The following is a 12,630-nucleotide window of genomic DNA, read 5'->3' as shown; positions in this document are numbered from 1 at the left end:
GGTCTGTGTTGACTGATATTAATATCACAGCACACCTGTTGCTTTAGCAGATAATCAATGGAAGTCACATAAATACAGACACCCTTGCCTCACTGAGATGTGCACCTTACTGGTTGTTTTCCTTATCTAGTAGCACTGGTTTAGTGTTCAAAGTACCGACCTTCTTTAGCATTCTGGAAAACAGTGAATATAAGACAGAAGAGAATCAATGGTGAGTAAATATTTTAGGATGAATAGCAACTCAGTAACTCTTCCCTTGAGTTTGTATGGCCCTTGCAACCTCAGAATAAAATCTAAACTCCCTACTGTCACTTAAAAGATGATTCACAGTGAGGCCTATGCCTACTTCACCAGCTTGCTTCCCTCCATTCCTCAAATCTCACCCCGTGATCTAGTCATACTATGCTTCTCTTCGTTTCCTCTCCTGCCCACCCCTCTTCACCCCTTCACCAGGCTAATCATGCGTTAGGTGAAAGAGTGAGTGGCATCTTCTGTGGGAAAAGCCTTTGCTGGTTTTAGTGCCTACGTGCCCTCCCACAGAAACCTGAACCTATGGTAGTGCTCTGTTATTATTGTTTACTGAATTACCTGGAAACTCCTTCAAGGCAGGGCCTTAGCTTTCTTGCTAACCTTGGTATCTCCAGGAGAGTGGCTGGGGATGGTAAATATTTAACCAAAGTTCCTAACGTTGGAAGGACAAGGGGACTGTAGTGACCATAGTGGCCTTATCAAGATTCTGGTTAACTATTTTCCTGTTTATGATTACTTTTAACCATTCTATGACTGCAAAAATACTGAAAGTGACTTTTTTTCTCATACCTCCTTCTCCAATACATTACTTAACTTCTCTGAATTCAGTTTGTTAATCTGTAAAATGGGACTAATAGTTGATGCAGGATTGTTGAGAGAATTAAAGAAATGCCAGAAGGCAAGCAATGGCTTCAGATATGTGATTGGAGGTTCTTGCTCTCTCTTGTGCAAAAAGTAGACGCAGGGCTCCTAGAAGGAGCTGGAGGTCATTATTGCTCTATTGATTAGGCCTTCATTGTCCTGAAAGGTGACTTTCTTTGACTCGTTTTCTTTTTCACTTGTCCCCTCACAGTGTCTCAGTCGTGAACAAGGTATTAAGTGGATCAAAAAAGAAAGACTTCCAGCATTTCTGGAAAGTGATTGCTACTTTGAATACAGGTATTATAGTCCCATCAACAAACACGTTTTTTAATTGCCTGGATTTTTTTCACCTAAAATCATTTTTCCTGTACTTTCTTAGTAAAATCGTATACCTTTAAACCCACTGCATTTGTATCCTACCTGCTATAGTATGCAAGTGATAGAGCATTTGTAAAAATCACTTAACTTTTCCAAAGAGGTCCCATAGAAACAGTACCTAATAAATGTACTTCAGTTGTGCTTCCTTGATCATTATGTTTTTAAAATTATCTACTTGTGATAACGGTATTTATGTGCAAGCTGTTAAAAAACAAATATAAGTGTGTCATGAAAAAGAATGTCACAGTGGGCCAAGTTTTTCTTTTATGTTCTCTGGCTTTTAATGTGTAAGTACCTAAACATTCCTTAAATTTAAGTAAAATCTGACCTATATTTAGAACCACCATTTTAATCCAAATAAAATAAATTATAGCAGAATAATCCTTAATTAGTTCTGTGAATAAGCCATTAATTTTAGCAGATCCTAAGAGAATCATTGTGCAGAGTTAGGAGATTGGCTTGAATACATAAAATAAAATTTAGTTTTTTTTCCCCGAATTCTACCATATTTGAAACTTATTTCAAGTTTTTATGATTCCTAAAATGCAGATTAGCCAAATTGGTCTCACAAGTACGATGGAGCAGATCAGGCATGAACATTACACTCGATGCAGACTTTTCCCCCTGGGTCCTGAAAAAACCACCCAGTCCACCACCACCTGTCATTGAAGAAGAAAATGTTATAATAATGAAAAAGTTCTACATTTCTCTTGGTGAGGTAAGAGTATGAGTATTTCTTCATGATTTGGCCCTTCAAGGAGACTTATCATTTTCGGGATAGGAATTTCATTTTTACCACTTGAACAGGGGAAGGGATTTCAAGTACTTCTAAAGCAGATTTAGCAAAACCTTTTGTGGATTTATGCTGACTCATTTGCTTTGCCTTCCTTCACCTGAAATGTAACTGGTATTATCCTCCTGTGTGCAGAGCAACAAATGCAAGATTGAAGAACATGCTCAGTGTCGCCCGGGAAGCAAGGAAGGGTCACTTGAATTATATCCATGGTTTCATTGTTCATTCCAAATTTTTCATTATTTGGAGTCTATAATTTTTGTAAAAATAATGATAAATTGGGTCTTCTCCTCCCTCTTGCCAAAATTATTCCTCATTAGCAAAATGCATTACTGTGTAACCATTATCAGATAAATTTGTCCTCCAGGAAGAAATGTTGGGTTGTATGAGTGCTTTTGAAGAGATCTAACCTAGAACCAAATGTCCTTTTGGAGAGTCACTTTGTAGTAAAATCTGCCGTTTGGTCTCTGGCCTCTAATTATCAGCTCATCTTTCTGGAAACACAGTTCCTACACATATTCTGTACAAAACCAGGAATTGCAAATATGTGGCCCATGTGTTCCTGTTCCCCTAGATTCCATTCATGACAGACATTGCTAGTCAATCATGGCAATTTTCCTGCTGAGCCAGGACTTGGCTTCAAATTGTTTTCAACACAGCACCCTGGGCAAGCACTTCCAATTGATCAAAGATGTCATACGAGAGAACTATTTGCCATCTCTGTTGGAATAGACTTATCCTATCTTACTTGACCATTTTTTTTCATGTGTAGTTCTTATTTAATTCTGTAGTTTGGCATTTCTATCAGTAATATTTGGCCAAAAAAAAGTTTGAGATTTTGCCAGTTGCATTATTTTCACTGACCAGTGCTAGGGATATACTAAAAGCATATTTTTCTTCTCTCTTATACTTATTTTTAAGTATTTTTTTTTCTTTTATGTATTATAGAAATGTCAGGAGTGTCATAAAAATATGTTCTCATAGTACAGGTCAGTCACTAAACATACAACTGGAAGAATCAATCTAGGGAAATAAGATCTAATTCCTTACATGTAAATTAAATCAAATGTGAGAGTAAAATTTAAGCTAGTTTATTTTTGCTGTTTTCTGTGATGAAAAAACCTCATTTCTGTTCACTTGATTAGTACTTTATCTAAAATCTTCTTAATAGCTTTTGAACTTTGAGGATTCAAAATTCCTTGGGCCCTTAAATCATTTCAATCATGACTACAAACAAAGATGAATCTTTACGATGACAATTCATCTTTATGATGACAATTCAGCTTTATGACGATAATTCATCTTTGTGATCATTAATTTCTTTGGGTCTTCAGTTATACCATCTAAACACAAACAGTGGACTCATCTCTTTAAGAATATTAAGTGGACTAGTTACTGCTTTAATGTCTGACTGACTTTCTCTCCTCATTTTTACTCCGCCATCTTTTTTTGTGCAGTTGAAATAACAAGGACTCTTGTATGTTGGTCTCTCTCAATTCCCTGACTGTTTCTTCATTATTTTGAGCTTCTCTGAGTGCTTAGGATAATGCTTAGAATACAGTAGTCACTCAGTAAATATATGTTAAATGAACATATAATTAATAATAAATGACCTGGTTTTAAAGGAAGGAAAAGAGGGAACAAAAGGAAATTAGAGTCTGTCAAAGCTTTTATCCACCCAGGAAACCTTACGTCTAAGAGGGGCAGTGACTTACTTCTCTTGCTTTTTGGTCTCCTTGTGTGGCCTGACTTGCCCTGCCAATTAGGGAACAATACCTGTTCCATTTGAGCCCTGCCTCTTTTGTGAGTATTCCTGAGGCTAAGCGCCAGCCAGCTCTGACTCGGACAAAGGAGAAATGAAAATAATGCTGCACACTCCCTTCTCTGCTTCTGTTGAACAATTTGGATTATTTTAGAAAAATATGAGGGCATTATATAGTGAGAGGCAGGCAGAAGAATTTTCCCAGGAAAGCTGAGATGAGGGCTTCTCAGGTTTGGGGTTCTGGAAGCTAAGGGTCAACTTGGGAATTGCTCAGCTGGCTCGAGGTACACAAAAGCAAAAGAAAAATTGAAGGCTATGTCCAGAGGCAGCCGGAGTCAGGAATCCGTCTTTGGGATGCATACAATGCAAGCAAAGCTGTGAAAACTGAATCTACGGCAAAGGGGTAGTTGAGCCTGGAGAGGTTTTCAGTGCTTCTGAGAGTAAGTTTCTCATATTAGGGAGGCCTTGTAAAAAAACACTGAACGAGATCAGACAGAATTAGGGGTATGGAATAATTGTGAAGTTGTAAATGGGAGTAGCTGACAAAAGATGCAGCCAGGGACTGATGAGCCATGTGACTGCTCAAGATACAGCTGGATGGCATGAACCTATAATGAAGCTAGGAAGTAGGGTTGCATGCCTCTGGTGGAACAGTAGAGAAGAATTTGATGGATATTGGGCTCATTTTTTCTTTTGGTCATCTACTATGCAAATAATCTGAATTGAGATTCCTTCCCATTATTCTCAGATAATGAATTTTTCTGTGGACAGTATTCTCTTCTTTGATGGTATAAATTTTCCTTTCATATTGTACTGTGCAAATTTAATATTACCCTAATGATGTGTCAAAGTTTGTGATTGGAAGAATACTGCCAATCTTAACATTAAACAAAGGTGCTCCTTTTCTCCTAGGCCACCTATACTCAAACGAAAGATTGGTTTACACTGGCAAAACAGAGTCTGCAAACAGTATCAACGTTTTCATTACCATCTTGTGTACTCCACAGCAAAACTGAACCACCGGTTATTTCATCTGTTTCTGGTAAGCAGAAAGGACAAGAATGATTTCAGAACTCTTTTTTTTTTTAAGTTTATTTATTTATTTTGAGAGTGAGAGCTTGAGTGAAGGGGGGGCAGAGAGAAAGGGAGAAAATCCCAAGCAGGCTCTGCACTGTCAATGCAGAGCCTGACTCGGGGCTCCATCTCATGAACTGTGAGGTCATCGCCTGAGCTGAAATCAAGAGTCAGCTACTTAACCGATTGAGCCACCCAGGCCCCCCTCAGAACTCCTCTTTAAATCTTTTTTCATTGTTCTAATCTTACAATATCATACTTAGTGGTTGGAGAGAAAAATTATCTCCGCCCCCATCCCCCCCTGCCCCACTTCACTTTCTATTGGTTTTTTAGAGGCAAGTTGGCATAGTAGAAAGAGGATGGGTTAGATGGGTTAAAACTTACTAGCTGTGTGACTTTTTAAAGTTATTCCACTTCTGAGAGTCTTTTCTCATCTGTAAGATTAGAATAATGACACATACTAAATGTATAGAAAAAGCCCAGCCTAGTGCCTGGTACTTCATAGGCAGTCAGTAAGTGTTTGTTTTGTCTTTATTTCCTATGATAGTTTATAAATTATTATTATTAAGCCTTTGAAATTAAGGGGTGCAAACTTTCTTTCCTCTTGAAAGTATATAATCATTCATACAACTTCAATTTTCCTTCTGTTTTTAAGTTCAGACTGTTTTTCTTCTTGAAAAGCAGATATATTTCTACTGTGGGGAACTTTTGTGGATGATACCAACTTTTCAGAAATGTAGATGGAAACTTCAAGAAATGGGAGTCCTTAACATGATATTGCTAGAGAAAAAAAAAATCTAGCAACATGATTCAGGAGAGGAACTTAGCAATTCCCTAACAGTTGTTACCTAATTCTTTGGAAAAGTGTAAGTAAGCAGCCTTTGGGGGACAGCAAATCTGGATTCTCTAGAATTGAACCTAAATCTAGAAAAAGGAAAAGAATCTCCTTAATTTGAAAATAGGTGAATTTATAGATTTTTTGCTGTTTCCCCCAAATAGTAAAGTAGAAAATTGGAGAGCAAAGGTAGAGGAGATGGTAAACAGGAAGAGAAAGGGTAGCAGGAAGGTGATGAACAGAAATGCTAACCTTGCTCTTTTCCTCTACAACTGGGTTGAGTGTATACCCAGATCCTTTCGTAGGCTTACAAAAGTCTAATCTCTCAATATTGTGGAAACTTAGTATCTTAATTTTCAATAAAAATTATAATGAAACATTTCTAGTTCGCTGAGATTTGAAAACTATGCCTGAGAAAATGCCCATGGAGGTGGGGCACAGATGACAACAGAGTTTTCCTGATCCATGGCATTTCAAGGGGTAGATTTGGCATGGGAAATAAAGCACTGACACCAGATCTTTCTCTGATTTCTAAAGAAGGAGAAAATAATTAAAGACTATACTTTAGAAAAAGTATAAAACAACCCATTTGTATTTGTAATCTCTCGTAAGTACTTTATGTCATTTTGTAATTTTGATGATAGGTTAGAAGTATGATAGTAATTGAATCTTTCTGAGAAAATAGTGAATTAAAAAAAATGTTTATTTATTTTGAGAGAGAGAGAAAGTGCACACAAGTGGGAAAAGGCAGAGAGCAGGGGAGAGAAGGAATCCCAAGTGGGTTCCACGCTTAGCAGGGCTTGATCCCATGACTGCGAGACCATGACCTGAGCTGATATCATTGAGTCAGACGCTCAACTGACTAAACCACCCAGGTGCCCCCAAAATAGTGAATTTTAAAAAATTACTGATATGACTCTGGTTCTGATCTGTTCATTGACTGTTTCATCATTAATGGTAGCTAGTATTATTTTACCATGCAGCATGAAATATTGGAATACATACAGTTATTTAATGCACATATTCTGGTGTTTAATAGATTTGGCCTTTATATATTAACATTCTATATATATCAGCCTAAACTATTACATTTTAAAAGTGCATAATGTCTTTTTGAAGATCTCTGTATTAGTGATATCAAATATTTAGTTTGTCTGCTACCAGTGTCCCTTTTTATGTCCAGGGAAGACATAACCAATCCTTTGGGCAGGATTTTCTCTTCTGGTACCAAATGTGGCTTTAGAACTCCCCTTTAAGTGCACAAAGTCTTTACCTGTGACAGGCCCATTTACCATGCTGGCTCTACAACATCTAGTTAATAATAAAAACATATTTGTATTCATATCTGGTCTAATAGCCTTTTATGATTTAATACAGAAAGTTTTATCTTTGATGATGGAATTCACCCGAGGACAAAACGGGACTCATCTGAATCTACTAGATTAATTTCTCATTTCAAAGAAGAAGATGGGTCTGTATGTCTACAAGACACTCCTTCTCAAGCGCTTCTGCGAATATACCTTGAAAAGCAACAGGATGCTGATGATGGCCTTATACTGCATTTCTCAACATGTGAAGAATTTTTAAGATCTTACGTAGCCTTTATTTTGAGAGTAGCAATTCATCACATTTTTGAAGAGCCACTTAGAGAAAGCCCAGATTTTATAAATTTCAACAAGGTAACAGAAGTGGTGATTGAGGAGGGTTTTGAGCCTGTTCCTGGCAGGAATGTTGTGTCAAGTGAAACATTTAAAACCTATGTCAAGTCAAAAGAGATGCTAGAACAAGCAAGTTTAAAAAGTGAGAGCATTGGACAAGAGAGCAGGGCTGATTGGTGTATTTCTCACAAAGCTTATGATATTGGCAATAGAAAAGAGTTTGAAAGATTTAAGAAATTTATAAAAGGTACACTAGGAGAGAGATATTGGTTGTTATGGATGGATATTGAGAGGTTAAAAGTTCTTAAGAACGCTGGAAGACATCAAAGGTAAGTCAATTTTTTACTTTTCAGTAGTTTTTTTAAAAAAATTATGGAATATTAGTTTGGGTCATTTAAGCACAGACAGAAAGCCTGAAGTAAATATAAAAATGTAATTTATGCTTTCAGAGGAATTAATATTAACATTTATTTTATTATAATAATATTGATTTCACTATTTCTGTGATTTCATAATTATCAGATACAAATAGTGGCAATTGTTTGGGTTTGCATAATGTTTCTTCTCATAGATTCTAAACTTGCTTTCAAATCAATCATTCTTATTTATTTATTTCTTATTTATTTATTTATGAATGCTTATTTATTTTGAGAGAGAAAGAGCATGCACGTGCCTGTGCATGCACATGAGCAGGGTGGGGGCAGAAAGAGGGGGAGAGAGAAACCCAAACAGGCTTCGGACTGTCAGCGCAGACCCCAGGGATGCAAGGCTTGATCTCATGAACCATGAGATCATGACCTGAGCCAAAATCAAAAGTCAGATGTTCAACTGACTGACTCACTCAAGCGCCCCATTCTATTTTATTTTTATAATATTCTCACGATTTATTTTTATAGAAAAAATAATTTTTCAGTATATAACCATACTGGCTTAAGATACCTTTTATAAAAGGCACCTTAAGCCATTGTAAGAGACTACTGATCCTAACAACCTGCTCTGTTAACATATCCCATGATCTTTTGTTGGATGCCACTTAAGACATTCATATCTGAGTAAGATATCTCCTAGGTATCATACTAGATATCCTCTAGAGAACCTCTTAGATCTCTGATGGGTCCAGGTCCTTGTTTTGCTGTCCCATATATTTTAGATTATGTAAGTCTTAAGAACCTTAAGAGGACCCTGCTTTAAGAAAGTGTTTATACTGTCTGTGTTCTCCTTTTTGCTTTGAAGCAGATCAACTACAGTAGATTGCAATTCTCAGTAAGGGTTTGACTGAGTACCTGCTAGTGACTGGGTTATTCCAGTTATTTCAATGGCATTCAGATCATGTTGTACATGCTTATAAGATCAGGGGTTACCAAATGGTTGGTTATGAAGCCATGACCTGATCGATTGTGGAGTGGAAAGCCACTACTGCTTTTCAAGACATATTGGGGAAGTTATATGCAAGCAACCTACATAAACTCTTCAGGATTTACTGTATTAGTTCCTATTGTTGCTGTATCAGATTGCCATAAATTTAATGGCTTTTAAAGCAATGAAAATGTACTCTGTTACAGTTCAGAGATAAGAAGTCTAAAATGGGTAGGCAGGGCTCCATTTCTCCTGGAGGCTCTAGGGGAGAGTCCATTTCCTTGCTTTTTCTAGCTTCCAGAGGTCACCTATTTTCCTTAGTTCATGGCCTTTCCTCCATCTTCAAAGCCAGCAACATAGCATCTTCTCTTTGGCCTCTGCTACTATCCTCACATCTTTTCTCTGTGACTGACTCTCCTGTCTCCCTCTTAGAAGGACCCTTGTGATTACATTAGGGCCACCTGGATAATCTGGGATAATCTTCTCAAAATCCTAAGCACATCTGCAGAATCCCTTTGACCATGTAATGTAACATTCAGAGGTTCTGGGGTTTAGGAGATGGATATCTTTGGAAGGCCGTTGTTCAACCTACTAAAAATATCTTCCTTATTCTCATTATTGTAAGAAATATTTTTATCTCCACATTGGTACTCCTGTAATTCAGTGTTGGTTTTGAGATAGTTCATTACTTGTGTGAAACATTTTAGAAGTGAAAACATTTGGTTTGTTGAATATCGTGGCAATTTGTATGTCTCGTTTTAGACATCTTGAAAAGATGAAAAAATGCTATTTAGTGAGCAGTGGAGATTGCTACCTTTCTGCAGAAATATTATCAAAACTTAAACTGCTAGATGCATCTCAGTGGAATGAAGAACATTTAAGAAATATTCAGATTGAGGTTGTAAAACCCTTACTTCTCTATTGGTAAGAAAAATAATATGAAACAAACTTACTTGCTTTTACTTTTCCTAGGCTAATTACAAGTTATACTTTTTTGTCTTACTGATTTATAATTTATGGAGATTTAAAATGACAAGATTATCATATTTTTCACCTTCCTTAAGTACTCACCCTTTAGATAATTCAGTGTTTGGGGTGTTTAAAATCCGTAATAAGACTGGACATTCATTTTAACTTTGTGAGCACACTACCCCTGACTTTTTTATGGTCAGTATCTCATCAAATTGTGTGTGTGTGTGTACATCTTGAAAAAGTTATAGATTTATTCTGAGCACTTACTATAGGCCAAGTGCTGTACTAAGGACACGAGGGTAAAATATAGACAAATCTAGTGATTACAATCTAGTAAAAGGAACATACATGGGAAATGAGTATAGTAAAAGAAAGTGTGGTGATCACACAGGATACAGAGGAGAGGTAATGTTTTACTTGGAACTTTAAGGACTCAAAGTAGGGAACTTAGAGGGGACATAGTGGAGAAGATGTGTGCCATTTGAGGGTTATTGAGCTGCCTTGCGGCTGTAATGGATCTGATTATGTTACTTTTCTGCTTGAGATCTTTCCCCACAGCTTTCAGTGCAGAGTTCAAATGCCTTAAATTAGCAAATAAGGTTATCATAATTTGTCCCTCACACACTTTTCTGGCATCATCTCCCATCTAGGTATTCCAGATTACATATATGCTTTGTACTTTTCCATATGTAGATAGAATGTTGTTTTTCTCTTCCTTCCTTCCTTCCTTCCTTCCTTCCTTCCTTCCTTCCTTCCTTCCTTTTTTCTCTCTTCCAAAACTTAAATATGTCTACTCTCACCACTGTTATTTAACACAGTACTAGAAGTCCTAGCCTCAGCAATCAGACAACAAGATGAGGTTTTAAAAAGATATCTAAGTCAGCAAGAAAGACACTGTTTGCAGATGACATGATACTCTATGTAGAAAACTTGAAAGACTGTACCAAAAAAACTGCTAGAATGGATATGCAAATTCAGTAAATTCACAGGGTATAAAATCAAGGCATATAAATCTGTTGCCTACCTGTACACCAATAATGAAGCAACAGAAAAAGAAGTGAAGGAATTTATCTCATTTATAATCACACCAAAAACAATAAGATACCTAGGAATGAACCTAACCATAGAGGTAAAAGATCTGTACTCTGAAAAGTATAAAACTCTGATGAAAGAAATTGAAGATGACACAAAGAAATGGAAAGACATTCCATGCTAAATTTGGATTGGAAGAACAAATATTGTTAAAATGTCTATACTACCCAAAGCAATCAACACATTTAATGCAATCCCTGTCAAAATGCTACCACCGTTTTTCATAGAGCTACAACAAATAATCCCAAAATTTGTATGGAACCACCAAAGACCAAGGTTGCCAAAGCAACCTTGAAAAACAAAAGCTGGAGGCATCAATTTCCAGACTTTAAGTTATATTGCAAAGCTATAGTGATCAACAGTATGATACTGGCATAAAAGTAGACACATAGATCAACAGAACAGAATGGAAAACCCAGAAATGAACCCACAACTATATGGTCAATTAATCTACAGCAAAGCAGGGAAGAATATTCAATGGAAAAAAAGACAAGTCTCTACTGTAAATGGTGTTGGGAAAACTGGACAGCAACATGCAAAAGAATGAAACTGGACCACTTTCTTACACTATATACAAAAATAAATTCAAAATGGATGAAAGGCCTAAATGTGAGACAAGAAACCATAAAAATCCTAGAGGAGAACATAGGCAGGGACCTCTTTGACATCAGCTATAGAAACTTCCTTCTAAATATGTCTCCTGAGACAAGAGAAACACAAACAAAAATAAATGATTGGAACTTCATAAAAATAAAAAGCATATGCACAGCAAAAGAAACAAAAAAAGTAAGAGGCAGCCTACAGAATGAGAGAAGATATTTACAAATGACATATCTGATAAAGGGTTCATATCCAAAAAATATATAAAGACCTTATAAAACTCAACACCCCAAAAATGAATAATCCAATAAAAAATGGGCAAAAGACATGAATAGACATTTTTCCAAAGAAGACATGCAGATGGCCAAGAGACACATGAAAAAAATGCTTAATGTCCTTAATTGCAATTATCCTTTACCCAAAGGATATAAAAGTACTAGTTCTAAGGGATCCGTGCACCCCAATGTTTATTGCAGCACTATTTACAATAGCCAAATTATGGAAATCGCCCAAGTGTCCATCAACTGAAAATAGATACAGAAGAGGTGGTATAGATATACAATGGAATATTACTCATCCATAAAAAAGAAGGAAATCTTGTCCTCTGCAATGACACGGATGGTGCTTGGGAATATTATGCTAAGTGAAATAAGTCAGAGAAAGACAAATACTTTATGATTTCACTCCTATGTGGCGTTTAGGAAACAAAACAAACAAGCAAAGGTGAAAAAACTAGAGGGAGGCAAACCATGAAACAGTCTCTAACCATACAGAACAAACGGATGATTACCAGAGGGGAAGTGGGGTTGGGGGGAGATGGGTGAAATAGGTGATAGAGATTAAGGGAGTGCACTTGTAATGGACACCGGTGCTGTGTGGAAGTGCTGAATTACTATATTGTACACCTGAAACTAACGTTAAACTGTATGTTATAACTACCTGGAATTTAAATAAAAACTTAAAAAGAAAGCTAAATAAATAAATAAATTAATTAATTAAAAAAACATATATTTAAGGCGTACAGAAAGGTATAAATTATAGTGGGTGCCTATGTACACACCATCCAACTTAATGAAATATTACTATACAGTAGAAATGTTTTTTTAATTTAACTTTTTATTTTGAAATTATTATATATTCATATGCGGTTGTAAGAAGTAATAGAGAGGATTCTGTGTAGCTTTTACCCAGTTTCCCCTAATGGTAACATTTTGCATAA

The 12,630-nt window shown here is 36.4% G+C and overlaps 1 protein-coding gene across 4 annotated transcripts in view; it reads left to right on the top strand.

The window, feature by feature from the left end:
* RGS22 (regulator of G protein signaling 22) overlaps positions 1 to 12,630 on the top strand; it is a 133,983-nt gene that overhangs the window by 45,714 nt on the left and 75,639 nt on the right. For all 4 annotated transcript variants that reach the window (XM_047842699.1, XM_047842701.1, XM_047842702.1 and 1 more), the window contains 5 exons: positions 1,103 to 1,188; positions 1,819 to 1,987; positions 4,737 to 4,866; positions 7,111 to 7,720; positions 9,510 to 9,671. In XM_047842699.1, the coding sequence (XP_047698655.1) occupies positions 1,103 to 1,188; positions 1,819 to 1,987; positions 4,737 to 4,866; positions 7,111 to 7,720; positions 9,510 to 9,671 (1,157 nt within the window). The remainder of the gene's footprint in view (positions 1 to 1,102; positions 1,189 to 1,818; positions 1,988 to 4,736; positions 4,867 to 7,110; positions 7,721 to 9,509; positions 9,672 to 12,630) is intronic.

Source organism: Prionailurus viverrinus, chromosome F2, assembly GCF_022837055.1.
Source record: "Prionailurus viverrinus isolate Anna chromosome F2, UM_Priviv_1.0, whole genome shotgun sequence".
Classification (NCBI taxonomy): Eukaryota; Metazoa; Chordata; class Mammalia; order Carnivora; family Felidae; genus Prionailurus; species Prionailurus viverrinus.
This window is presented reverse-complemented; position numbering and strand designations above follow the sequence as displayed.